This window comes from Mesocricetus auratus, unplaced genomic scaffold (assembly GCF_017639785.1).
Source record: "Mesocricetus auratus isolate SY011 unplaced genomic scaffold, BCM_Maur_2.0 Super-Scaffold_100006, whole genome shotgun sequence".
Classification (NCBI taxonomy): domain Eukaryota; kingdom Metazoa; phylum Chordata; class Mammalia; order Rodentia; family Cricetidae; genus Mesocricetus; species Mesocricetus auratus.
The window spans coordinates 70,213,776-70,241,346 of NW_024429190.1; the positions used below are offsets into that span (position 1 = coordinate 70,213,776).

The 27,571-nt window shown below is 44.5% G+C and overlaps 1 protein-coding gene and 1 pseudogene across 1 annotated transcript; both read right to left on the reverse strand.

Moving 5' to 3' along the window:
- Positions 1-3,288: 3,288 nt before the first annotated feature.
- On the reverse strand, positions 3,289-6,058 carry LOC121140984 (annotated as a pseudogene).
- Positions 6,059-21,492: 15,434 nt separating this feature from the next.
- LOC121140985 (PRAME family member 8-like) lies at positions 21,493-24,214 on the reverse strand. Its single transcript, XM_040747878.1, has 3 exons — positions 24,082-24,214; positions 22,436-22,493; positions 21,493-22,048 (listed from the first exon to the last, which is right to left on the reverse strand). Exons 1-3 carry the CDS (start codon positions 24,212-24,214, stop codon positions 21,496-21,498), a joined length of 744 nt encoding a protein of 247 aa, XP_040603812.1. The 3' UTR covers positions 21,493-21,495.
- Positions 24,215-27,571: the final 3,357 nt, after the last annotated feature.

Below are 27,571 nucleotides of genomic sequence, written 5' to 3' on the forward strand. Positions count from 1 at the left end.
GAAATTAAGTCAGGAGCCGACCCAGTTAAGATTCAACAGTATCCCATGTCCCACAAAACAAACAAGGGGATTGCACCCCACATAAGGCAACTATTAAAGCTTGGGGTCCTGAAGCCTGTACAGTCTGCCTGGAATACCCCTCTACTACCAGTAAAGAAGTCATATACCAGTGATTACTGAGCAGTACAGGATGTAAGGGAGGTAAACAAAAGAGTAATGGACATTCATCCAGCAGTTCCTAAGCCCTATACCTTACTCAGCACCCTGCCTCCAAACCGACAGTGGTACGTGCCCTGGATTTATAAGATGATGTTTTCTGTTTTTGTTTTTGTTTTGTTTTTTTTTTTGACAGGGTTTCACTGTGACCAGGCTGGTCTGGAACTCACAGAGATCCAAGTGCCTCTGCCTTCCGTGTCCTGGGATCAAATGCATGCACCACTAACACCCCGCTTAAAAGATACCTTTTTTAGCCTCCCATTAGTCCCTAAAAGACAAGCATATTTTGCCTTTGAATGGCATGACCCTGAGATTGGACTCAATGGCCAGTTGTCCTGGACCCGGCTTCCTTAAGGAACTCACCTACCCTCTTTGAAGAGGCACTTCATGAGGATCTGAGTGAGTATAGAATATGAAACCTGGATATCAGTCTTTTACAGTATGAAGATGACTTGCTGATTGTGGCAGCTGACCAAGGGAGATGCCTAAAGGGTACGGAAAACCCTTTGCAGGCCCTAGGAGACCTAGGGTATAGGCTGTCAGCAAAGAAAGCCCAGCTTTGCCAGGAACAGGTGCCCGCAAAGAAATGTTAAAAATTCCAGTGCCCACTTCTACCAAACAAGGGTTCTTGGGGTCTGCTGGATTCTGCTGTCTCTGAATCCCAGGCTTTGCAGAATAGCTAAGACATTATATGAGACAACCATGGAGAAACTGGGTTTTGTCTGGACAGACAAGCAACAACAGGCATTTGACATCCTAAAAGAAAAGTTACTTGAGGCATCTGCTTTGGGCTTGCCAGACATAAACAAGCCATTTTACCTGCTTGTGAATGAACATAATGGGTTAGCAAAGGGTGTGCTGACTCAGACTGTGGGGCCTTCGAAGAAGCCACTAGCATATTTATCCAAAAAAATGGACCCCATGGTGTCAGGATGGACCCCCTGCCTACTCATTATAGCAACGGTAGCCTTGTTGGTCAAAGATGTTGAGAAATTAACTTTAGGACAAAATCTTCTCATTGCCTTCCCACATGCATTAGAAGGCGCGCTAAAGCAGCCTCCAGACTGGTGGTTAAGCAATGCTCAGATGACCCATTATCAGGTTTTCTTCCTTAATCCTGCCAGAATAACTTTCCAAGTTCTAGTGGTCCTCAATCCAGCCACATTACTGCAGGACCCCTGACATAGATGCTCCACTCCATGACTGTTCCGGGATCCTGGCACATGCACATTGTATCAGACCTGATCTACGGGACACACCACTGCTGGGTGCAGAAGAGACCTGGTTCACGGATGGGGCAAGTTCATCTGAGTTGGACTGAGGTTTTCCGGGCCCAGCAGTTGCTCCCACCTTGGAAACCATATGGGCTGAGCCTTACCCACAGAGACATCTGCTCAGAAAGCAGAACTAATACTCTTGAATCAAGTCCTAAAACTGGGACAGAACAAAAGACCCAACATCTATAGCAACAGTAGATACATATTTGCTACATCATATGTACATGGGGCAATATACAAAGAGGCCTCCCAGGAGAAGGAAAAACAATCAAGGACAAACAGCAGATATTACATCCCCTAAAAACACTTTGGAGCCCTCCAAATTGGCCATAATCTATTGCTCAGGGCACCAGAAAGAGTCAGGACTTACACGGATGGAAAATAATGTTGCAAAATAGCCAAAGGGGTGGCTTTGACCTCAAAGGCCATGACAACCCTAGTCGACCCAGGAGCAAGTAGCTTGCCTAAAATCCCCAACTACACTCCTGAGGATCTGGCTTGGATACTAGACAGCCATTGGTGCAGAGACCATATGAAGGAGACTGGTGGTGGACTGACGATGGATGTTCCATCTTGCCAAGAAGATTGAGGTTAGACATACTTAGAAAAATCCACTGCACCTCACACCTGGGGATATGAAGGATTCGAGACTTGCTCTGAGGAGCTAACATTAAAATTCAAAATGGGGATCAGGCCATTGAAGAAATCATTTCACACTGTCAATCTTGCCAACTAACCAATGCAGTGCCTTCCCACTCCAACCCTGGTACCAGGGTGAGGGGAACCCGACCAGGAAGGTATTGGGAAATGGACTTTACAGAAATTAAACCTAGTAATTTTGGCTACAAAAATCTACTAGTGTTTATAGATACCTTTTAAGGATGGACAGAAGCCTTCCTCACCAAACATGTGACAGCTAACACTGTGGCCAAGAAGTTAATTGAAGAAATTCTACCCAGGTACACTTTTCCAACGATGCTAGGCTCAGACAATGGGCCAGAATTTATCTCTCAGGTAAGGTAGGTACTAGCCACTACACTGGGGGCAAATTGGAAACTTCATTGTGTATACAGACCCCAGAGTTCAGGACAGTTGACTATATTAATAGAACTCTAAAAGAGACCTTAACTAAATTGGCTTTTGAGGCTGGCGAAGACGGGTGAATCTCCTTCCCTTTGCTCTTTTCCAGGTGAGGAATTCCGCATACCAGACGGGTCTTACCCCTTTTGGAATCATGTATGGATCTCCTCCTCCCATGATTCCTAGCCTACAGAGTGATCTTCTTTCTGCCCTAGATTATCAAGACTTTGTTAATGCCCTCCAGAGGCTACAGCAGACTCAACAACAAATCTGGCCTTGACTCAAGGCCATTTATGAATCTATTGCCCCTCCCAAACCCCATAGGTTCTGGCCAGGCAACTGGGTCTTCACCTGCAGGCACCAACATGAAACCTTGGAGCCAAGAGAGACTACCAGGGGGAATCCTGGGAGCTGTTCAAACATCCAACAGACTTGTTCAAGCTGTGCCTTTGTCAATATTTTTTTATGTGAAAGAGAAAAATAAAGATCATATCATGTGATAAAACACATTCCATTTGGTTTGCATTGTTTTTTCCTAGTGTTATCTTTGACGTTCACACAGTGCTGCCTACTACAATGAGCATCTTGGGTTAAAAAACCTCTCCAAAACCCAAACCTCCTTCATAGAAGGTGTCTCTTCACTGCTCTCTTTAGTTTAAAACCTCTACACAAGCCTTCTATGATAAGGTGAGAAGCAAAAATAACACTCCTCTCTTTACCGTAGGCAAGAACAAAGCCTGGTCTCCTGCTCATACACACAGCGCTTAGAGCATCTACTGCACACATTTGTAGCAAAGGAGACGCTTTTGGGCTGCCTTATGGCCCTGAGTGTATCCATGAGCACAGGGCAAACTTGTACAAATCTCTCTATGGAGACCACACCGAGCTCAGAGCACTCTCGAGGGGCAGGGTACTGCTCCATGGTCATCTTGCTCAAGTTGGGTGTGTGGTAGAGAAGGTCACTCAAGACATTCATGGAGAAGTCGTTGGTATGAAATTGACCTTGGTGAGCTTGGAGCACTGGCTGAGGGCAGGGAGGAGGACTCTGAGCTGAGAGTCCTTTATCCCACACCCCTCTAACTCCAGAGTTTCGAGAGTGTCTGCCACTCTCTCTAGGAGAACCCTGAGAGGCATCATGCCTACAGTCCTACAAATGACAGTATGACTCCACAAATATCCAGATGTTTTAGTTGATAGAGGTGCTGACACTGGGACAAATGATTCAAGTCTGACTGAAACAGCTGGCAGTGAGTGACAGAGGTTTCCAGGTGATTCTTCAGGTTCCTAGGCAGAGACCAAGGGGTTAGTTCAGGCAAATGATGCTGGAGAGAGTGTGTAGTGGTTTCACACAGCACTAGAAGGGGATAGGTGTCCCCGGGACAGTTGGACCACATGACGGAAGTCAATACCTATGGTGCTGTCTGTTGGAATCTGATCACTCAAGCCACACCCACAGTTGCCTTTCTCTGTCACTGTGGGATGGCTCAGTGCACAGCTCTGCAGCATCCTTTCCTCACTGACACAGAATTCCTGTGCACCGTTATACCCTAGGGCACACAAGGACCAACCCATGAAAGACCCCAGAGCATTTCAGACAGTTGTCACTGCTCTCTGCTTCCTGTCACCACCTATGTGGGGATTCCCAGTCTCCACCAACACTGACTGTCAACCATTTCCCATCCTCTCAGCCCCTCATTGTTCAAAGCTTATCCTATGTGGGAAATCCTGGTGTCTGTTCACACACTGTGAGCACAGACCACCTGGGGAGCTATGCAGGTATTCTGACCCTCTACTCTTGGGTACCATTCTTTCTCTGTTCACTTCACATTAGATTAGCCAGCATTCTAAGGGAGAAAGTGCAGCATTCTCACTAAATCTGACCAATCCAACTGCATTTCTCACATACTATGCACACATGTACTACCTCAAATCAGACCAATGCTTCATGAGTGGTCATGGGAGACCTAGTTTCAGCTTACATAGAAAGGAGGCCATGCTTAGATATGCTTATGACTCCTTTACAATTCATTCTCTAAGGACTGGGAGATTACACTACTCTTTAACATAAAATGTAAAGTTTTTCCATGGTATGGGAAACAGCTCTCTAGTCATCTTTACCTGAGCAAGTTTGTCAAGTTATCACTGAGACTACAGATGCCGCTCACATAGAGATGTTGCAGACTGCTGATTCTGTAGAACTCAGGTAGGAAAGGGAAAAAAAACCAATTATATTCTGATGTATGGTCATGCTCATGTGTGTTCTTGCTGATCCAGACCATATTAAGTGTGTGAAGATTTATCATATGTGGAAAGTAGGGATAATATTGTAAGAGAGTCGACAAATTCCAATCTGTGGTGAGTTCTAACACCTGAATGCTCTCCAGCCCATTAATTTTATGGAACATACTGACAACATCTTCAGATAATAACACAATCTTCATGTTCACTTCAGACAGTAATACAATCTTCATGTTCACACAGGACAGCTGTAGGGAGTCTTTTCTATGCTGAGTCCCCTGCAAGAAGTCTGTTCCTTCTTTATTCTTTTGGATCCTGGAGTAGAGGTCAGTTATCACCTTCACACGCTGCCTCTGCTCATATCTGGGAGGGGGCTTCACCGCCTGCTTCTCACTCACAGTCACTGCTGAGCTGTCCCCATCTTCTGTTCTAGCCTTTATGGTCCACAACACATGGGGCACCCTCTGAAAATCTAGTATTAGTAGATTCCCCGACCTGTGAAAAAAAGGGTGAAGGGTTACTGAGAGAGAAGACCCAACAGACATGTCAGCTCTAAGTGTCTCTCATGCGGATTTCAGCAATGTTTCTTTGTAGTTTTTTTCCCAGCTCTGAGTCTCTAACAACCTCATGGTCTCCGGCATTGGCTCTTTCTGAACTGCGCAGGTAGCCCTCTCTCTATCGCTTCCCTCCATTCTGCTACTCTTGACCTGGTACAACTAGTGCCTACCTGTGGGAGAGACAGGGTCAGGCTCCTCCCACTGTGCCCACATCTTCTCTCTTCCACCCCACACCCAACTGTCCTTCTCCATCAGACATCAATGGCAGTCAAGGCTGCTGCAGTCCAACAAGATGATGCTTCCAAGGCCTATGATCCCCCTCTGACTCCCATTATCTCAATACAAATATCTTTCCCTTGTGCCCCAGAATCCTCCATGTGACCCTACATGGTTCTTACTTACACACGGTGATGATGCTGTGCCAGCAGGTCCCTTAGTCCTCCCACCACAGCAAAAAACTATTTCCAGGTTGCAGGACGACATCAAGGCCCCTCCAGCGATGTAGGGTAAAGGCCAGGAGGCCACCATTACCCTCACAATCTTTGGGAGTCTACGACTGAAGGCCTCCTGGAACAGATCTAGGAAGATCATCTTGGGCAGGCCTTCCAGAGCAGAGATTGTCAAGGCCTCATTTCTCAGCAGCGTCTGCCTTGACAGCTTCTCCAGTGTGGGTGGGGTCAGGGTGCTCATCTTTTTGGGTCCTAGAAACTTCCAAGGATATGTCAATTCATATAAACTCAATCAATCTCCAGGAAGTATCAGTTAATGGTAGCAAACTAAATCAGTTACAAGAAAAGAAATACTATCTTCATATAAGGTGCCTCTGGCCTCTCATCCCAGACTGCGGTGAAGAGACAGAGGACAAGTAGTTCTAGGACCCCCCTCCCCCATACACACACCTGTTGAGGAGGGAGAGACAGGAAGATTTCTGTGGATTTTAGCCTGAAGTTCCAGGCTACCCAGAACTTCATAGTAATCAAACAAACAACGATCAATAGCCTTTCTGTCAACCGCACCAAAGTAAAACTGAGTAACTTTTTAAATTATTATTATTATTACTTTGTTGGTTTTTTTTTTGTTTTGGTTTTTTTGTTTTTGAGACAGGGTTTCTCTGTATTATTTTGGAGTCTGTTCTGGAACTTGCCTAGATCAGGCTGGCAGAGGCAAGCAGATTTCTCTGAGCAATAATAATAGAAATATGGACTATAACCAAGGCTAGCTTAGAAACTCCATACATATCTTAGATGACCTCTGTCTGCACTTTAAGGTCTGGGTGGCCTAGGCATTGTGTTCTCTTTATCCAGTGCTGGGGATGGAGCCCCCAGAGCCTCGTGCATGCTAGGCCAGCACTCCATAAGCTGACCTGCATCAGCTGCATCCAGATTTAAGGTTTTCTTCCTTTTATTAGTATGCAGTGAACATGAGACTATAGTAAAGGGAAATCAGAAATTCTGGAGAGTGAGAAGGTTTTAAAGGCAGAAACACCTTAAAATACCTTAACCTCAATCTGTTTAAAGTGGTGGGGTCCTTGAGGGACTAGGACTTATCCAAGGTTCATGAACTGGCCTTAGGGACTCATTATGTGGGTCAGGTACCTTGCCTACCTTCATTCAGCGGTGACGGGTTTGGTCCAGTCAACCGAAGGGAGGCCTTATGCCCTCTGGGGAGTGGATTGGGTGCAGGATGAGTGGAATTGAGGAGTAAGAGAAGGGGAGTGAGGGGAAAATGGGTTTGGAAATTAAAATGAGAAAAATTTTAATTTAAAATGTTAGCTAGGCATTAGTGGCACACACATTTATTACCAGCACTCAGGAGGCAGAGGCAGGAGGATCTCAGGAAGTTCAAGGCCAGCCTAGTTTACTAAGCCACTTCCAGAATAACTTCCAAACCTACAAAGCATACCTGTCTGGAAAAAAAACACAGAAAGGAAGGAAGAAAGAAAGAAAGAAAGAAAGAAAGAAAGAAAGAAAGAAAGAAAGAAAGAAAGAAAGAAAGAAAGGAAGAAACAGAGGAAGGAAGAGTAAAACCACTCCTGGGCATGGTGGCACACGCCTTTAATTCTAGTTCCTGGGAGGCAGAGACAGGCAGATTTCTATGAGGTCAAGTCCAGCCTTGTTTTATACATACAAATTGATTTCCAGGACATATGGGACTATTTCAAAGAGAAACCCTTTCTTGAAAAACCAAAAATAAAAAAAGGAAACAAAAACATAAAACAACGTAAAACCAGCGAAAGAAGCAAACTCGCCACCTACTTAAATGAGATGAACAACCAAACATTAGTAACTGTTTTAGTAACAACATGTAATGTCAGTCAATCAGAGATAAGGCTGGGTGTCTACCTGGCCTGGGCTACTCATACAGTTGTGGGACAATGTGGGCAACATGGTACAACCTTGACACAAAGATTTAAAACAATCACAAGTTAAAAAGGAAAAAAAAGTGGTATTTAAGAGCAAGACAAAGCTCCATTTGGAGTCAAAATCATTCTCCAGTAGCCTCATCTGGAAACAAACGGAAGAACTCCTTGAGCCACCTTAGCTCTAAGGAGGAGAGTGGCTGGTCTGGGTGAGATGTGATGTCTGATGGAGGAGGGGGACTTACCACAGGCAGACACTGGCGATCCTGTTTCTTCTTCCAGCAGGACAGGCAGAGGCTGTCTGCTCCTCGACCCTGGGCATCTTTTCTGGTCCTTCTGAAGATTTTCATTCTTTCCTTCTAACTCCTCCATTTAGAAGCCTGCCCCACCCACAAGCTGTAATTTGATTGGATGGTTGAACTCCATCAGAAGAGGTTTTGGATTTAGGGTGTGTCTGCATCAGATCTTCAGGCAAGAAAGGGAAGGAATTGAGACTAGCTGCCAAACACTAAGATCTTTCTTCTTTCTTCTGTCAATTCTTTTTTTTTTCTTCCCTTTAGGTAGAATTTGCTTTTAGATAGGGCCTTTATGTGGCTTCATTTCTTCCTGAGTGCTGAATTACAGGAGTGAGCCTCAAACCCACTTTATTTACAGATGTTTTTCCAGGCAGTGTTGAACCCAAAGGGAAGGTTACTTTGACATCCAGAGTCTGGCTTTAGGCATCCAGATTTGGTAGCCACTAAGTGAGAACCATGTCACCATAGCGGTAATGGAATCTGTCCAAGTCCTGGTGCCCATGACTCCATCATTTTCCATGTTGCTGGATATTCGCTCAGCACTGAGGAAGACCGTACCTTGAGAGGAGTCAATTGCCTGGGCAGATTGACTCCTGTATTTATCCTAGCAAACAGGGAACAGAGGCAGGTAGATCTCTGTTATTTCAAGACCAGTCTCATCTCTGAAAGTTTTAGGCTGGCTCCTTTGTTAAGGAAGGAAGAGTGGGGGGAAGAGAGAGGAAGATGTTTGGGTGGGCACTTGAGGCACATGACTTTAAACGCAGCACTCAGAAGGTGGGGGCAGGTAGCTTTCTGTGAGTTCGAAGCCAGTTGGGTATACAAGGTTACATACAGGTCAGTGAGGCCTACACATAGGAACGTTTCTCAAAACAACTAGTTAATAATTAATTAATTAATTACAATAAAATTAAATGGCTGTTGACTTCTAACTTACGTGTTGAATCCCATAGGTTAAATACCAAAAACCAAAAAGGAAAGAGACAAAAAAATATGATGAAAAAAGACAAGACCCCTAGAGGCTGTGGTTTATTTTATTTTCTTGATACTGGGGATAGAATCCAGTACCATAGGTAGAAAAGATAGAGACAAAATAAAAGAAACAAAAGTACATTGTTGGAAACATTAATGTGAGGTTAGCTCAGCTGACAAATCTCTACCATAGGTCTCTTGTGGCATCAGGGCTCATTCTGAGACTTTCATTGATGGAACTTGGGTGTTGTTAAGTTCATCTTTTCCAAAAGTTGTATTTCTTAGTCTCTTATGATATTAGATCTGACTGCTTCTGACACTGACAGGATGTCACTAACACAGAGGTGACCTTTTACTATTGAGATGAAGCAACAAATTAAATCAGTTCTCAAAAAATTTATAGCACTATATTAGGTTTTGTTTTGTGTTTCTTGTTTGTTTTGTGTGTTTGTTTGTTTGTTTTTTATTTTCGAGACAAGGTTTTTCTGTATTGCTTTGGAGGTTGTCCTGGCATTCACTCTATAGACTGGCTAGTCTAGAGCTCAGAGAGATCTATCTACCTCTGCCTCCCAAGTGCTGGGATTAAAGCCGTGTGGCACCAACACCGGGCCAGAAATACATATGTATTTTAGAAAGTAGAAAGATTCCAGCCAGGTGTTGGTGGCACACACCTTTAATCCCAGCATTTGGGAGGCAGACCCAGGTAGATCTCTCTGAGTTTTTCTGATCTACAAAGTGACTGGCAGAAGAAGTTCCAAAGCCACATAGAGAAACCCTGTCTCAAAAAATAAAAAGACTCAAAGTTCAGAGCCAAACTCAGTTTAAACACAAACTATTAAACAAACAGTAGGATAATTAAACAGATGGTCAGTGAGACTGAAAATGAGAAAATCCTCAACAATGTATGGAAATAGAGACATTACAAATTGACTAGTTAACTGGGAATCACTAGTTAACGGCCTCAAGTGAGACTTTTCAGACCAGTTTTACCAAGTACTCCACTTCTTTCCTTGGCTGTTCTCTATCCCCTGCTCCCCGTGTCATAATAGTCACACAAACCCCCACATCCATATGAGGCTCCCAGGCCTCTGATAGGAATTTCAAGCTCTCACTTCTCATGATGTCAAGAATGTACATCTAATGATGTGAGCACTTCTCATCCAAGCCCCTCTGGACACAAGTTCCTTCCCTTCTAGCAGTATTGCCTTGGGTTTAGCGCTGTGAAGAGGTAGATTCCATGTCCATTCCTGCACTAGTCAGTGTAGTTAGGGGTGTGTGGACATTGAATTGGGATGCTCTCAAATGCTAATGACAGTCACCAACATGAACAGGAGCTAGGACGGAGGAAAAGGGGACAATCCCGTCTCCCAAATAAGGTCCAAGGTAGTTTTAAATAACAACAGTGTCTTCAGGAATACTCCACCCCAATTTAGAGCAGTAGGTCTTCTGAGTTCAGAGACATTGGCTCTTGAGGCCCCTTTCCTCAGAATTCCAGGCAAAACATTAGCTTTAATTACTAACCCTTAAGACTTGTTATCTAGAGAACTACAGACATCACACTTTGCTCTTCTCTGTTTGCTGGTTGCCTAAAACCAGAAGGTTGTCTTTACCATAGGCCTGAGGTCACGAGTGATGAGTAGATTTAAGCAAGACGTCCATGAACAACAAAGGGAATTAAAGATATCCTAATGAAGCTGGGTGGTGGTGGCACATGCTTTTAATCGCAGCACTCAAGAGGCAGAGGTACGGGGCATGTCTGTGAGTTCAAGGCCATTCTGTTCTACAGAGTGAGTTCCAGGACAGCCTCTGAAACTACACAGAAACTCTATCTGGAGACAGAAGGAAACAAACAAGAAAATATCCTCATGATTAGTGAGGTTTCCATATTGCAGCATACCTCCCAAAGGAGCTCTCTAGCAAACTGTTTGTCATTGCCCAGAAGATACAACAACAACAACAATCCTGTGGTTTTTGATTGGCAACTGATATGATCAGATATTCTACAACCCTAAGGGGGAAAGACCCACAGGTTGACTGTTGGGCTAAAGAACCTTGGGCAATAGATGCCATTTAAACAGGAAACCTCCAGATTCTATTGTAACAGCTGCTCACTAGAGGGGTTTGGGGCTGGAATGGGGTTTTGCTCATACTCTTCCCTAGTGGCCCCAGGCATGGTTGCTACCACAAAAGATAAGTAACCAGTGCATTTTCTTGACATTAAACCAGAACCTTCACCAGAAGCAACTTAACAGGGAAAGAGGTTTATTTGGCCAACTGTTCCTAAAATGCCCTGCAGCACGGAATTGTGGGAAAGGAATGATAGGGACAGAATAGGCAGGGTCTACTCATAGTGAATGCAAACAGGAAGCAGAGAGATGATGTGGTGCTGTTTGATTTTCTCTTTAACTCCTTCCTGGCCTACGGTCCATCAGATGGTACCACTCCATCGTATGTGGTTCACCTTCTTGTTCAGTTAGACGTTGTTGGCAAAAATTGCTGCAGGTTTGGTCTTATGCAGTCTCCACATTTTTCAGACCTGAGTCAGTGGTCTCTCACTAGCTGGGGTTAGCTGTTCCTGTGGGTTTCCCAACCACGGTCTTGACTCCCTTGTTCATATTTTCGCTCCTCCCTCACTTTGATTGTACTCCAGGAGCTTCACCCATTGGTTAGTTGTTGATTTCTGTATCTGCTTCCATCTATTTCTGGAAAGGGAGCTTTAACCTCTCTGAGGAGCAGAGGGGAGATGGAGGGGATGTGGGGAGAGCAGACTGGGAGGAAAGGAGGGAGGGGGAACTGGGATTGGGATGTAAAAAATAAATTAACAATGATAAATAAAAAAGATATAGGTCCCGGGCAGTGGTGGCCACCACCTTTAATCCTAGCCCTCGGGAGGCAGAGACAAGCAGATTTCTGTGAGTTCAGGACCAGCCTGGTCTACAAGAGCTAGTTCTAGGACAGCCTCCAAAGCCACAAAGAAACCCTGTCTGGAAACACCCTCCCCAAATAAAAGAAAGAAATGGGCAGATTTGCTTTCAAAATTGCTGTGCCTGTTTGTATTCTCCCTGGTTCCTGGTACTAAGTGTCCTCCTTAGCAGTCTGCAAGTCTAGTGTGCCTGACTCTGGGCATTCTACCCATGTATAATGGAATCCCACCTTTCCTTCAATTCTTTGCACATTCCACAGTTTATGCGATGCATCTTGATAATGCCCACCCATCCATCACTGTCTCCATCTCTCACAGTGGACCTCACCCCATCTCTCTGCCAATTTCATGTGTTACCTTTCATGGTTTTCTTTAACAACCTCTTGAGTTCAGTTAGTGATAACTATATAGGTCTAGGTGTGTGTCCATCCCCTGGGGCATAGACAATCAATCAGCATCCAAGACCTGAAAGGACAGTGACTGTCTCTCAGCAGCCATCCACTGCCAGTACCTCCTCCACCAAGGGTGAGGTCTTGGGGCACTTCTCCATTACTGCATTAAATTGCATTTTTGGGAGACATATGATGAGAATCTCTTCCATATTTCTATGTTTGGAATGCATGTGCTATTCTGTTAAGGTGGTTAGTCTACTCACTAATAAGGTCTCTTTTTTCTTTACTGTTGAGGGCTAAGAATTTTTTGTTTTGAGCTGGAGAGGTGGCTCAGAGGTTAAGAGCACTGACTGCTCTTCGAGAGGACCTGAGTTCAATTCCCAGCAACCACATGGTGGCTCACAACCCACTGTAATGAAATTTGGTGCCCTCTTCTGTCATGCAAGCATACATGCTGGCAGAAGATTGTATACATAAAAAATAAATAAATGTTTAAAAAGAAATTCAGGAGAGTGAGTTTCTGGGTTGCATTATGGTAGGATGGTGTGGCAGTTTGAGTCCTTGGATACTAGAAATTGCAAGTAGCTCTCACCTGTGAGGATTTCACCACCTGTGTTGCAAGGATCCAAAAGATCAAATACTTGGAGGTATTAAATCCTTTTGGCCACAGCCTTGCATCTTATTTCAACTCTGGTGGAAACACACTCTGCTCTCTCACTGTTGAGAACAATTTAGGAATTTGGCTTTGGTGGAGCACACCTTTAATACTAGTGCTCATAAGGCAGAGACAAGAGGAGCTTAGAGAGTTCTAGGCTACCCTGATCTGCAGAGTTCCAGGATATCCAGGGTTACACACAGATACCCTGTCTGGAAAAACAATAACAAAAAAGAACCATTTATGTAATGGTCAGCCTTGTCACCTTGGTTCTTTAGACTCATCAAGGAACCATACCTGCAGGTGTTCTGACAAGAGCAGTCAGGCAGTAGCTGCACTGTCAATGTGGAGGTGGGGTCTCATAGGCTGAGGTCATCACTCCAGGTGCTGCAGTCATGAACTGAGCAAGAAAGGTGCTGCAAACTCAGCACCACCCTTGCTTTCTCCCTGCTCCCTGCTTATGCACACAGCCTGACCAGTAGACTCTCTCACTCTTGCTGCCATGTCATTCCTGCCATAATGGACAGTATGCCCTTGAGTTGTGAGACAAAGAAGACCGTTCCGTAGCTCAGTTGCTTCTCCTGGGGTATTTCATCACCGCAGCTGTTACTGATGTCACAGTGAAGAGGCAGAGGAATGAGGAGTTTGTTCAGGTCATGAAGGGAAAGTTACTCTGAATTTGGCATAGAGTAGGATCTGAGTGTGACCTCTGACCTGGGGAGATCCCTGTCCTCTAATCTGGCCATGGGTTATAACCTAGTGAACTTCAACACCTGAGATTCCCTCTTCCATCTCTTGTATTTTGTAGGTTATGTTTGCATCTGTAGAACCTACCATTTGCCGAGCTTTTCTATTTCTAGGATTTCTTCAGACTGTGTTTTTCTTTTATTGTCTCTATTTCAGCATTCATCCCTTGCACTGTTTGAACCATTTCTTGCAATTTTTTTGCTTTGTCTTTCCCTCCATTTCTTGCTTTTTTTGATTATTTGGTTTGTTTTCTTTCCATTTCTTGCATTTTTTGGTTTGTTTTTTCTTCTATGTCTTTTCGGGATTTTCCCGTATCCTCTTTGAGGGCCTCTACAATTTTCATGAAGTCGTTTTTAAGGTCATTCTCTTCTGCTTCATTTGCCTTGGAATGTTCGAGCCTTGCTGGTGTAAAGCAGAAATACTAAACTACACAAATTTAGGGATGTCCTATTATTATTTATTGAAATAGAAATCACTTACTTGAAAAGCTAAGAAAGCAGAGAACCAGTGGTCCCTATGGGGCTCTCCAGGTCAAAACCGCAACCCTAAGAGAGAGAGTCTCCACCCCCTCACTCTATTTATCCGGTACAGTCTATGGACCCGTGAACATATCCACACAGGGGTGGTCAGCGCTTACGGATAGGTAAAATCACTCCCTACACTGGTGTAGAGTCTCTAGACTCTGGTGGTGTCATATTGTTTTTTCTCTTGATGAATGTGTTTTTGTATTGTCTCCTTCACATCTCTTCTTTGGTGGGTGCAGAAAGAGCCTCTTCCTTGCCTGGTCGGTAGCAGTCCAGGGTTCCCTTTTGGTGGGTGCAAGCAAGTCCCATACTCTGGTAGTTCTCCTCTTCCTGGTCCTAGTCTTGGTCTTATGTGTGGAGGAGACTAGGATGCTGGTAAGCAAAGAAGTCAAGACTGGGCTGGTTTAACCCACAGAAACAGCTGATCTACGCAAGGGGGAGCTCCAGGACCCCAGACTGATGGCTGGGAGGCCAACATGGGACTATTTCAGACACCCTCAATATGATTGTCAATAAGGAGGCCTAGGCAATCTATGGGGCCTTGGGTAGTGCATCAGTACTTTTCCCTGGTATAAAAATGGACTTTGGGTGCCCATCCCACAATGAGGGATGCTCTCTAAACCTGGACTCTTGGAGGAGGACCTAGGCCCTGCCCTGAATGAAATGGCAGACTCTGGAGATCCACTATGGACTGCCTTACCCTCCCTGGGGATCAGAGTGAGGACTTTTTTGGGGGGGAGCTCGGGAGGTAGGGGGACGGGGGAGAAGGGGAGGGAGAGAGAGCTGTGATTGACATGTGAAGCAAGCTTGTTTCTAATTTAAATTAAAAAATATCTTTTAAAAAAAGCTCTATGTGCTCTAAACCTATAAGTCATCTCTCTCAATCTATGGGTTGTTGTTTTCTAAAGACAAAGTTGTCTTACTCTGTACTCTAGGCTACCCTTAATGTCCCTATTTGGGCCACCCTGAAGATAACTTCATTCACTTATCCCAGACTCTGAAATATTGGCCTTATTGGCATCAATATATTTGTTTTTAATTCTGTACAGAAAGCATTTGTTGAGGAGCCCTTAAATTTAGGTGCTTTATGGAATTCAGATAACAGTTATAACCCCTGCTCTATGTACTCAGCAAACATTCTAATGAAGAATAAACTTGTGTAATAATGAGTTGTTTTGCTACTGTTTTACTATCCAGAAAATGGAGGATATAATGGCTATGCCGGGAAGATTTTTTTTCCAAGTAAATCAACAAAGAGGTCACAAATAAAGACTTAAAATCAATAATACACAATTCTTTTTTTGAAGTAAATATTTCTTACCAGTAAAGACACTTATGCATTTACTGAACACCTTGATGTGCACTATGGCTACTTCACATAGTTCAAGAGTCCACAAGAATACCAGCCTACAGATGTGTGGCATGCATGCTACACATGGTAGATTATGATGGCAATCTCAGTGAGGCAAAAAAAAAAGTCAATGGTTCACGGCCAGTGTAGAGCACATGAGGCTATCAAATAAAAAGAAAAGAAACCTTTAAATGTAGAAGAAATGTCATAAACCCTGTTCACTTTGCCCTTTATAGTCTTTCCTTCAGCCATCTCTGAGGGGTCCACAATGCCCAGTGACCTGAGTACACAGGATGTTAATCCTCTGTGGTTCCTTGAAATATCCTTCATAGGTTATGCCAATTCTGATCACAGTAAGTTAATAATTTTTCGGGGTAGGGGTGGGTTCGGTTTTACCAAATTTGTAAAGTCCCCAGAGACCACCAGGAAGACAGAGCCACTAAACTGGAAAGCAATGTTTAATGATTGTTCTTCCACCCATGACAGAGACCCCAAGTTGAAAGCTGACACAGCAGCCCCCAGAGGGAGTAAAGTTCCCAGTCTACTGTTAGTTTTATAGTACAGGTTGGTTTCTGATTGGTTGACATTTGGGAAAATCAGGAGAATTTCTCAAAGTCATATTTTGGCATGAAATACCTGTGTATCAATTATTTTCAATGGTCAGTGTTGAGAGGGAACATTCTATGGTTTCTATGGCATTATCTTGTTACTTGCAGGTGGCCTGTTGCATGTAGATACCAATAGTTTTCAGAAGTGTATCATGGAGACAACAGGGGAGTTTTGGTCTCCCCTGGAGTTTCCTTTGTGGCCAAACAGTTCCTATGAACCCAGCATCTAGTAGGTTGGGGAGGCGGGTGGTCTGGAGTTTCTTTGTGTTCACTTTTGGTCCTAGGCTCCAGGAGGCCAGAGGATCTGGAGATTCCTTATTTCAGAGGTCTACATGTCTTTTTCGTAGCCTGTCATGGGTATGAAAGAAGGGGGCTGAGTGAAGGTCTGGTGCCTTTATTTCTAAATTATTAGAAGTAAAACCCTTGAATTTAGTTTACTCCTTTCAGTTTCAAGACAGGGTTTCTCTGTGGCTTCAGAGGCTGTCCTGAAACTAGCTCTTGTAGACCAGGCTGGTCTTGAACTCACAGAGATCTGCCAGCCTGTGCACAACACTGCATTTCTGACAGACATCATAGCAATGAAGATCCTCTCAGGGAAACTCTTGGCCCTTAGTGCATTCATGAGCCCAGGACAAGGATATAACCTAAGTCATCATAGCATTCCACAGGGGCGGAGAACTACTCCCCATTCATCTTGCTCCAGTTGGCTGTGTGCATCAAAAGGTCCTTAAGAATGGGCACAGAGAAGTCATTGTCATACAGGTTGATCTTCGTGAGGCAGAGGCACCAGCTCAGGACAGGTCTAAGGACAGTGAGCTGTGAGTCCTCCATCCCACCACCTTGCATGTCCAGGGACTGCAGAGAGTGTGCCACAGTCTCTAGTAGAAGTCAGAGAGGCATGGGGTCTAAAGCCAATAATACCACACCTCTCATGTCCAGATGATTGAGCTGACAGAAGCTGTGACAACAGGGGAAATAATTCAAGTTGTGATATTTGCTAGTGAGTGGTGGAGAAGTTCCCCAAGGGTCTTGACAGGAACTTAGGGAGAAACCAAGGTGTTAGCTCTGGTAAATGACATTGGAGAGAATGGGGTGGGGTTTACCATGAGGTAAGAGGAAGTAAGTATCCCAAGGTCAGTTTGACCAAATGATCAAAGACAATATCTAAGATGATCCCTCTTAGGATCTACTCAGTCAAGACAAACCCTAGGTTCATATCCTGGTCTGTCTGTCAAGCAGAAAACCATCTCAGCCCATAATCCCAGAAGACACTCATAACAAGGTTCCACACATGAAAGTTCTCTCAGGATCTAGGACATTTCCCGTGGATTCCCTGAACCCTGGTTTCTATCCCAGCCTCTTCACATTCACTTCCAGTCATAGCCATTCCCACCACTCTGTCCCATGTCCCACGCACTCAGTCCCTACCTGGCCTCCACAATCTGACACATGGGAAATTAGAGTTAGAATGGAGGTTGTTCTCACAGATCTGAGCACAGAGCTCACCTCTAGACTATGCAGGTGTGAGTCCCCCGACACGTAATGAAACTCTTGTTTCTGTTCCCTTTTCATTGGAATAATTTAACATGATTCCATAAAGAATTACAAGCCATCCTTACTAGAATCTGTCCTGTTTTCAGCCCACTTCAGTCCTTTGCTTCATGAGTGGTCATTGAGCCCTCCATCTAGCATAGGTGGAAACAAGATGAAGCTTCCACATTCTAATGGATCTGTAACTTTCATTCCCAGTGACTGGCAGGAGTCAGATTCTCATATAACCTTAAAGGTAGGCAGCTCCCAGATAGCCAGACATGAGAATCAAGAAAGTAGAGCAGAAAGAAAGAAAGGAAGGAAGGAAGGAAGGAAGGAAGGAAGGAAGGAAGGAAGCAAGGAAGGAAGGAAGGAAGGAAGGAAGAGGAAGCAAGGAAGGAAGGAAGGAAAAATGTAGAAGGTTGTAGGTTAACTCCCAAGGATTACACAAGAAAATGAACAAATGTCAAGGAGCAGATTTCTCTACTTCAGTGATTTATTTACTTGCTTTTTAAAATTGGGGATGGAGACCAGGAACACACCTATGCACACCAAACAATATACCAAGCAATGCACACACTTCACACACTTCACACTTTTTCCTCTCTCTCTCTCTCTCTCTCTCTCTCTCTCTCTCTCTCTCTCTCTCTCTCTCTCTCTCTCTCTGTCACCTAATCCAACCCAGGTCTCCATGAACACTTCCACTGAAGTCCATCTCAGCTGTGTTTTTCTTTCTGTGTTTTTGGATGTTTTTATTTTTTTAAACGTGGTGTGCCAGGATTCCAGTACTGACTTCTGCCCTCAGTCCCCAATCCTTATCCTTATTAATACTATTTTTGTTTACTTGTTTCTGAGACAGGGATTTCCCGATGTGGTCATGCCTTTGTTGACCAGGATTGCCTAGAACTCAGAGATCCACTAGCCCCTGCCTCCACAGTGTTGGGATTACAGGTGTGCACTGCCACAACCAGAAGGACTGTTTGTTTTAAATAAGACAACAGTGAGTTCCTCAGGCTGGCATGAACTTGAGACCCTCCTTTTCTGCCTCCCGTGTAGAAGTAATTTGCAGTCCTGTGCTAATGCTGGGTTGGGATTATCACAGTTTACTAACCAACAGGGCAAGATGGTTTATAAATGTCATCCTAGTAAGCTTCTTGCTTACTGGTTGGAGCTTGTGTCAGTCCTCTCAACCCAGAGCCCCTTGTGTTGCAGAGCCATGTGGGCCCTGTTCATGATGGCACAGTAAATCCATCAGTCCTGAGGTGTTTAAGGTTTCCTAATGTCCACCCTCCCCTAGGGCTCTAACATTCTTTCTTTCTCATTTACACAAGGTACCTGAGCCCTGAGGGGAGGGATTTGATGGAGACATCCCTTCTAGAACTGAGAGTGCCAACACCTTAGGATTCACCATTTAGGAGATTGGCTAATTCAACCAGAAGGAAATAGAGAGGTGGCATAAATCATGAATCAGACGGGCAGCACCTGTAATGCTATTCACCACGAGATCACTCAAGTTTTCAACCTAGATCCTGAAGGAAGACAACCAGACATTACCCACCAGGCCTATGGGGGTATGTCACCAGACCATTGGTGCTTACTTCAACAGACTTGACTCAGCTCTGCAGAGCAGCAACCACTTCGGGACAGGCTGCTGTCCTCTTGCAGTCTTTGCGTCTGTTTCAGCGCTGTTCTTGCTTTAGTAAGGTCTACTGGAGTTCCTGCAGTGTCTTTAGCTCTTAGCTGTTCTGAGTCGGGACCTCACTTACCCTGGTGGCCTCTGACTATAAACCCGAGGAAGACCTTGAACTTCACATCCTCCTTCCCCCTCCACTTTTGTGTTGGATTACAGGCACGGACAACCACAGCTGCTGTCATGCGGTGCTGGGGACATGGGATCAAACCCAGGGAATTCATAATGCATAGGCAAGCACTCAACCAGCTGAGCTACATCCCCAATTGAGACAGGACGATGGCTGGGAGATTGAGAGCAGAATAATCTTCCAAGTGTGTTTCAAACCAATCTGTTCTATAAATTGAAACCATAACTCTAAAATATAAGCAGCATCACTGACAACCAAATACCCTCATATTTTCTAACATTCTGGGGCTTGACTACGAGGTGGAGCATGTGCCTTGTATGTAATGATACCTTTTCTTCTTCAGTTCCTTGACCTTTAGCCATGTTCCCTGTGTGTGTTTTATAGTATGTGTTGTAGGAGATCAGTGTTTGTCCCCTGTAAACCGGTGACCAGAATCTGCATGTTCAGGACCTCATATTGAAACTGTACCTAGAGGAGATGAACCAGAGAGGCAGGAGGATGCAATCGCTTCTATGTAGAACTTCATCTCTGTGGCCCTGCTGTGTCATTCTATAATAATAAACCCTGCTGCATATGAAGACTTAGAGCCCAGGTGAGAGACTGACATGAAGAACCTGCTTACAGTGTCCTCCCCCTTTGCATGTGCATTGGTTCAGAAAATCACAAGGCAGTCATTTAACAGGGAGAGTGTATTCTCCTAAGAATGTGTTGGTCTGTGAGCACTGACTGTAGGTAAAATATAAAATGATTTGCACATGATAAGGTCTTGTGGTCACTGCAACTTCTTATGATATTCAGCATGAGTGTGATGTCCAGTGCATTATAACAGACCTGCTTCCTAGCAAGGGCTAATTTTAAGATTATTCCTCAAAAGGTACTGTTGTAGCAATCATACCATTTCATGTTTTTCTTTCTTTCCAGACTGTACTTGATACAAAACCTTCCAATTAATTGCTGTATGGAAGTCAGTCAACAATAGTGACCAATATGGAAGCAATAAACACAAAAATGACATAAAAGCGTTTGATCCAAAATTATTCTGTGGCTATCAGATTAGACCCACAAATATGAGAATAATACCGCCTAACTGAATTAAAAGATGGAAACCACAATATAAAGACTTATATCTGGTGTAGGAAGGCTTTGGGACAGTAGAGGAATTTTGACCAAGAGACTTATATGGTAGTGACCACCTAGCTTGTAGGGTACAGGCTGGATATGGTGGTGATAAAACTAATCTCAGGAAGTAGGAGGTGGAGTCAGAACAAGAGGATTAAGAGTTCAAGGCCAGAATCTGGAGAGAGAGATGCCTCAGGACTGTAGAGCACTTGCTTCTCTTCCAGAGCAGACAACTTTGGCTTCCAGCAACCATGTCAGGAAACTGACTAAGGAATCCGATGCCTCTGGCACTTGCACTAGGGGGGCATGTACCTCGTCATCACATAAACATAACTAAAACAATGTAAAGTAAGTTTTATAAGAGTTCAAGGCTAGCAAGTTACAGACTTTTTATTTTATTTTATTTTTTGGTTTTTAGAGACAAGGTTTCTCTGTATTGCATTGGAGGCTGTCCTGAAACTTGCTCTGTAGACCAGGCTAGTCTTGAACTCATAGAGATCAGCTAGCCTCTGCCTCCGAGTGCTGGGATTAGAGCCGTGGGCTACCACCGCCTGGCTCAGACTTTATTTTTTTAAGTGACAGAGAAAAAAGTAAAGATCACAGCATGGGTAAAAACAGTCCGTTTGCTCGGCATTGCTTTTTCCCAGTGTCATCTTTGATGTACACACAGTATTGCCTACTACACTAAGTATCTCAGATTAAAAAACCTCTCCAACACCCAAACCTACTTCATAGAAGGTATGTCTGCATTGCTCATTTTAGTATAAAATCTCTGCCCAAAGCCTTCTATGTACCCAACCTGAGAAGGCAAGAACCAAAATAACACTCCCCTCTTTACTGCAAGCAAGAACAAAGCCTGGTCTCCTGCTCATACACACAGCGCTTAGAGCATCTACTGCACACATCTGTAGCAAAGGAGATGCTCTTGGGCTGCCTTATGGCTCTGAGTGTATCCATGAGCACAGGGCAAACTTGTACAAATCTCTCTATGGAGACCACACCCAGCTCATAGCACTCTTGAGGGGCAGGGTACTGCTCCATGGTCATCTTGCTCAAGTTGGCTGTGTGGTGGAGAAGGTCACTCAAAACATTCATGGAGAAGTCATTGGTATAGAAATTGACCTTGGTAAGCTTGGAACATTGTCTGAGGACAGGGAGGAAGAAACTGAGCTGAGAGTCCTTTATCCCACACCCCTCTAACTCCAGAGACTCAAGAGTGTCTACCACTTTCTCTAGGAGAACCCTGAGAGGCATCAAAAAGAAATTTGACAGTAGGACTCCACTCATGTCCAGATGTTTTAGCTGACATAGGTGGTGGCATTGTGATAAATGATACAAGTTTGTTTGATATAGCTTGCAGTGAGTGATAGATTGTTTCCAAGGGGTTCTTTAGGTTCCTAGGCAGAGACCAAGGGGTTAGTTCAGACAAATGATGCTGGAGAGGGTGTGTAGTGGTTTCACACAGCAGTAGAAGGGGACAGGTGTTCCCGGGACAGTTGGACCACATGATGGAAGTCAATACCTATGGTGCTGCCTGCTGGAATCTGATCACTCAAGCCACACCCACAGCTTCCTTTCTCTGTCACTGTGGGATGGCTCAGTGCACAGCTCTGAAGCATCCTTTCCTCACTGACACAGAATTCCTGTGCACCTGTTATACCCTAGGGCACAAAGGACCAACCCATGAAAGACCCCAGAGCATTTCAGACAGTTGTCCCTGCTCTCTGCTACCTGTCACTATCACTTTGGGATTCCCAGTTCACCCTACACTGACCTTATCCCCACTGCCACCATTTCCCATCCTCTCAGACCCTCACTGTTCAAAGCTTTTCCTACAAGGGAAATCGTGGTGTGTGTTCACACACTGTGAGCACAGACCACCTGGGGAGCTACGCAGGTATTCTGACCCTCTACTCTTGGGTACCATTCTTTCTCTGTTCACTTCCCATTAGATTAGCCAGGATTCTAAGGGAGAAAGTGCAGCATTCTCACTAAATCTGACCAATCCAAATACATTTCTCACATACTATGCACACATTTCCTACCCCAAATCAGACCAATGCTTCATGAGTGGTCATGGGGACCTAGATTCAGTTTACATAGAAAGGAGTTCATGCTTACATATTCTTACGACTCCTTCAGAATTCTTTCTCCAAGGACTGGCAGATACCAGGTCCACTACTTTTTAACATAAAATGCAAAGTTTTCCTCCAGTAGTAGAAACAGCTATCTCTCCATGCTTACCTGAGCAAGTGTTACATGTTGTCACTGAGAAAACCTGCCATTCATATAGAGATGTTGGAGATTGCTGATTCTGGAGAGCTCAGATATAAAAGTGCAGACAAACCACTTGAACTGTGATGTATAGGCATGCTCATATGAGTTCTTTTCCATCAGACTAGAGAAAGTGCGAGCAGATTTATCATTTGTACGAAGTAGGGATTGAACAGAGAACTCCAGTTTAGGGTGAATTCTAAAACTTCAATGTCTGATAGACTGATAATTTTCTGGATCATAATGAAACAATCTTCAGACAATAACACAGTGTTCATGTTCACACAGGACACCTATAGGGAGACTTTTCTATGCTGAGTCCTCGGCAAGAAGTCTGTTGCTTCTTCATCCTGTTGGAACCTGGAGTAGAAGTCAGTTATCACCTTCACATGCTGCCTCTGCTCATATCTGGGAGGGGGCTGCACTGTCTGCTTCTTACTCACAGACCCTGCTGAGCCAACCCCATCTTTTCTTCTAGCCTCTATGGCCAAGGTCTCACAGGGCATCCCCCAAAAAATAATTATTCGAAGATTCCCCCTCCTGTGAGTAAAACAGGTGAAGGGTCACTAAGAGAGAAGACTCCACAGACACCAGCGCCTTTCCACACATCTCTAATGTCAGCTCTCCCTTTCTCCCATGAGGACTGGAGTTTTCCCAGCTCTGAGTCTCCAACAACCTCATGGTCCCAGGCAATGGCTCTGTCTACACTACATCAGTAGCCCTCTGCCTCACTTCCCTCCATTCTGCTACTCTTGACCTGGCACAACTAGTGCCTGTGGGAGAGACAGGGTCAGGCTCCTCCCACTGTGCCCACATCTTCTCTCTTCTGCCCCACACCCAACTGTCCTTCTCCATCAGAGATCAATGGCAGTCAAGGCTGCTACAGTCCAACAAGATGATGCTTCCAAGGCCTATGATTTCCCTCTGACCACATTATATCAACTCCAAATAAATCTACCCTGTACCCCAGAGTCCTCCATGTGACCCAACATGGTTTTTACTTACACAGGGCGATGGTGCTGTGTCACTCAGTCTTTCAACCACAACCTGATTAAACTCCAGGGAGGTTAAGAACACCCCCCATAGGGTAGTAGGGTGAAGACCAGGCTGCCACCATAGCCCTCACAATGTAAGGGAGACTCCAACTTAAGGCCTTCTGGGACAGTGCTATGAAGAGCATCTTGGGCAGTTGCTCCAGAGCAGAGATGGTCAAGGCCTCATTTTTCAGCAACGCCTGTCTTGCCAGCTCCTCCAGTGTGGGTGGGGTCCGTGCGCCCATCTTGTTGGATCCTGGAAATGTCTAAGAATGACATCCAAAGTAATTTAAACACAAATCAATATCTAGGAAGTATCAGTTAAAAGTCACAAACTAAGTTACAAGAAAATGAATCCTGGGGCTAGATTGATGGTTCAGTAGTAAAGAGCACTGGCTGATCTTTCAGAGGACCCAGGTTCAACTCGCAGTGCCCACAACTGGCTGTGACACCAACATCTGACAGGGACATACATGCAGGTAAACCACCAATCCCCAAAATAAAAAAAAAAGAAAAGAGAACAAATCCAATCAGACATGCTGCTTCTGACCTCTCATTCCAGTGTGTGGTGGGGGAAAAGCCAGAGGAAAAGCACTTCCGGAGCAGCTGTGGTACTGGAGAAGACCTGAAAACACACACACACACACACACACACACACACACACACACACACACACAGAGGAATGCACTAAGGCACTACTCACCCATGCAAACATACATTTCCTGGCCTGTTGGCAGAGACAGGAGGAATCCTAGCCTGCTCCACATAGCAAGTTCCAGGCCTCCCAGGACTTCATAGTAAACAAACACAAAGTAAATTCCAATTAAACAGCATTTCTCTGTCAATAGCAACAAAGGAAGCCTAAGTAATTTTAAGAAGGTATTCCTCCTTTACAATCCTCTAACCCTCCAGAATTTCTCATTTCTCTTTATTAACTTTTGGAGTGCTGGCCTAGCATGCACCAGGCTCTGGGGGCTCGATCCCCAGCACTGGATAAAGAGAACACAATGCCTGTCCTACCCCGCCCTTAGGAAGTGGGCACAGAGGGGTCACTGTTGGAGGTCATCAAAGATACTGATGGAGTTCCTAGGCTAGCCTTGGCTATAAAAGTAAATATTTTTCCCATTATTGTTGTTGTTTGACACAATCTCCCTTTCTATCCCTGGCTGTCCTAGAAGTCACTACATAGACCAGGCTGGGGCCTTGAGCTTAAGGGAAATCTGATTGCCTCTGTCGCCCAAGAACTGCGACTAAAGGCATGTGCCACTGAGCAAGGCATTTAGTGTTACGTTTTAATGAAGTGTTCCATAGAGACACGGTGGTCCATGTTTTAATCCAGGCATTTGGGCGGCAGAGGCAGGAAGACTTCTTTGAGTTCAAGGCCAGCCTGGTCTACAAAGTTAGTTCTAGGACAACTAAGGACATTACATAAAGAAACCCTGTCTTGAAAACCAAAAAGAAAAACAAACAAACAAACAACTAAACCCAACGAAAGAAGCAAACTAACCAGAAAGGGAAATGAAATGAATAACAACAGAACATCGGCAGATGTTTGAGTAACAGTTGCAACGTCAGCCACTGGAAGCTGAGGCTGGGTGTCTACCTAGCCTGAGCTACTCAGACAGTTCTGGACAATCTGGGACACATGGTAAAACCTTGTGTCACAAGTTAAAAAAATCACAAATTAATCAGAAATAAAGTGGTATTAGAGAGGGTCAGGCACATATCATGAAGGCCGCTAATAACTCAGTAAGAACGGGCCAGAGTTCACAAACAACGGACACTCAATCACCTGGGACCCTGACTCTGGAGGAGGCACACACTCCCGGACCAACACCCCTTCCGCCCCCCACAGGGGATGACGGAAAACAGGACAAAGCCTGGCTCTACTCCAGAGCTGCCCTGGAATGGAAAAACGCACTTTATTTACAGATGTTTTCCAGGCAGAGTCGAACCCAAAGGGAAGGTTACTTTGGCATCCACAGCAGGTGATTAGGCATCCAGGCCTGTGTAAGTGAGAGCCCTGTCACCCAGAGTGGTAATGGAATTTGTCCATGTCATGGTGCCTGTGTTGCTATCCTTTTCCATGTTGCTCAATATTCTCTCAGCACTGAGGAAGACCCTACCTCAGGAGGAGTAAATTGCTCGGACAGATTGACAGGTATATTTAATCCTAGCAAACAGGAGGCAGAGGTATTTAGATCTGTTGTTTTAAGACCAGTCTCATCTCAGAAAGTTTTGTGCCAGTGGCTCTTTTATTTAAAATAATAATAATAATAAAGAAATTAGGCAGGGTGTGGTGGCACATGACTTTAATCCTAGCACTCGGGAGGTGGAGGCAAGCCTCTCTGTGTGTTTGAGGGGAGTATGGTATACAGTGGTAGTTCCAGGACAGCCAGGCCTACACTGAGAAATCCTGTCTCAAAAACCCATAAATTAATTAATTACAATAAAATTATAGGGCTATTGACTTCTGACTTAATATGATGGAACTAATAAGTTAAACACCATCCCCCCCCAAAAAATACAAAAAGAAAAGATACAGGTCTGCCTGCATCTGTCCGTGGCAGGATGTCACCAACACAGAGGGGACCTTTCACCATGGAGATGCAGTGAGGAATCTAAGCAATGAGGAGGACACTCTAGGACAGTTGTAACAGTGAGAGAGGACAACAGGAAAGCTGAGAATCCCAGGAGGAAACTGAGGAGGAAGGATACACAGAGAAAGTCAGGCTGTCTTTTTGATTAGAGTCAACAATGGGCCTTTTCTAGTTCCATCCATTTACCTGACACTTAAGGACAGTATTTATGAAGAGAGTGACAGCTGGGTGTTGGTGGTGCATGTCTTTAATACCAGCACTCGAGAGGCAGAGGCAGGCGGATCTCTGAATTTGAGGCCAGCCTGGTCTACAGAGTGAGTTCCAGGACAGCCTTCAAAAACAATATAGAGAAACCCTGTCTCGAAAAAAACAAAACAAAACAAAAAAAGATAGAGAGAGTGATAGAACAAAAAATGATGGTAATTACTGCCTTGGTAGAAACAATATTCTGGAAAATGTATCAACCATACTACCAGAGGGAGAGTCCGTTCTTCCTCACTAACTGAATCAAGAGCACAGCAGCTGACAGGGATAGACATTTCATGACCACTGTTATCAACTATGATTTGAATCTGGCCTTGGATAAGGTTTTTTCCCTTAACCAGGCATTGATGGCACACGCCTTTAATCCCAGCACTCAGAAGGTAGAGGCAGGCAAATGTCTGTGAGTTCAAGGCCAGCCTGGTCTACAGAGCCAGGGCCAGGACTGGCTCCAAAGCAATACAGAGAAACCCTGTTTCAAAAACCTAAAGCCAAAAAAAAAAAAAAAAAGATTTTTGCTCTCTGGACCAGAGTTCCTTGATTTGATAGGATTCTGTTGCAGTGCTGGACATCCTTTCAACAATAGTAGTTACAAATTTGTGTAGGGCTATAACTCCTTTCATTGGGATGGTTACAAGAGCTAAGAGTGTGTACCAAAGAATTCATTACATGGAAAATAATTTTTAATGGTGTGACGTTCATGGCATCACATCTTAAGAAGCATTGAACTTCATTTACTG

Coding starts and splice junctions, on each gene's coding strand:
- LOC121140985 (XM_040747878.1), bottom strand. CDS start 24,214: ATGGGCGCACGGACCCCACCCACACTGGAGGAGCTGGCAAGACAGGCG. Junction 22,494..24,081: donor ACTGTCCCAGAAGGCCTTAA/GTTGGAGTCTCC, acceptor TTTCCCTTGTAG/GAAAAGCTTTGAACAGTGAG. Junction 22,049..22,435: donor ATGGTGGCAGTGGGGATAAG/GTCAGTGTAGGG, acceptor AGGAACCTAAAG/AACCCCTTGGAAACAATCTA.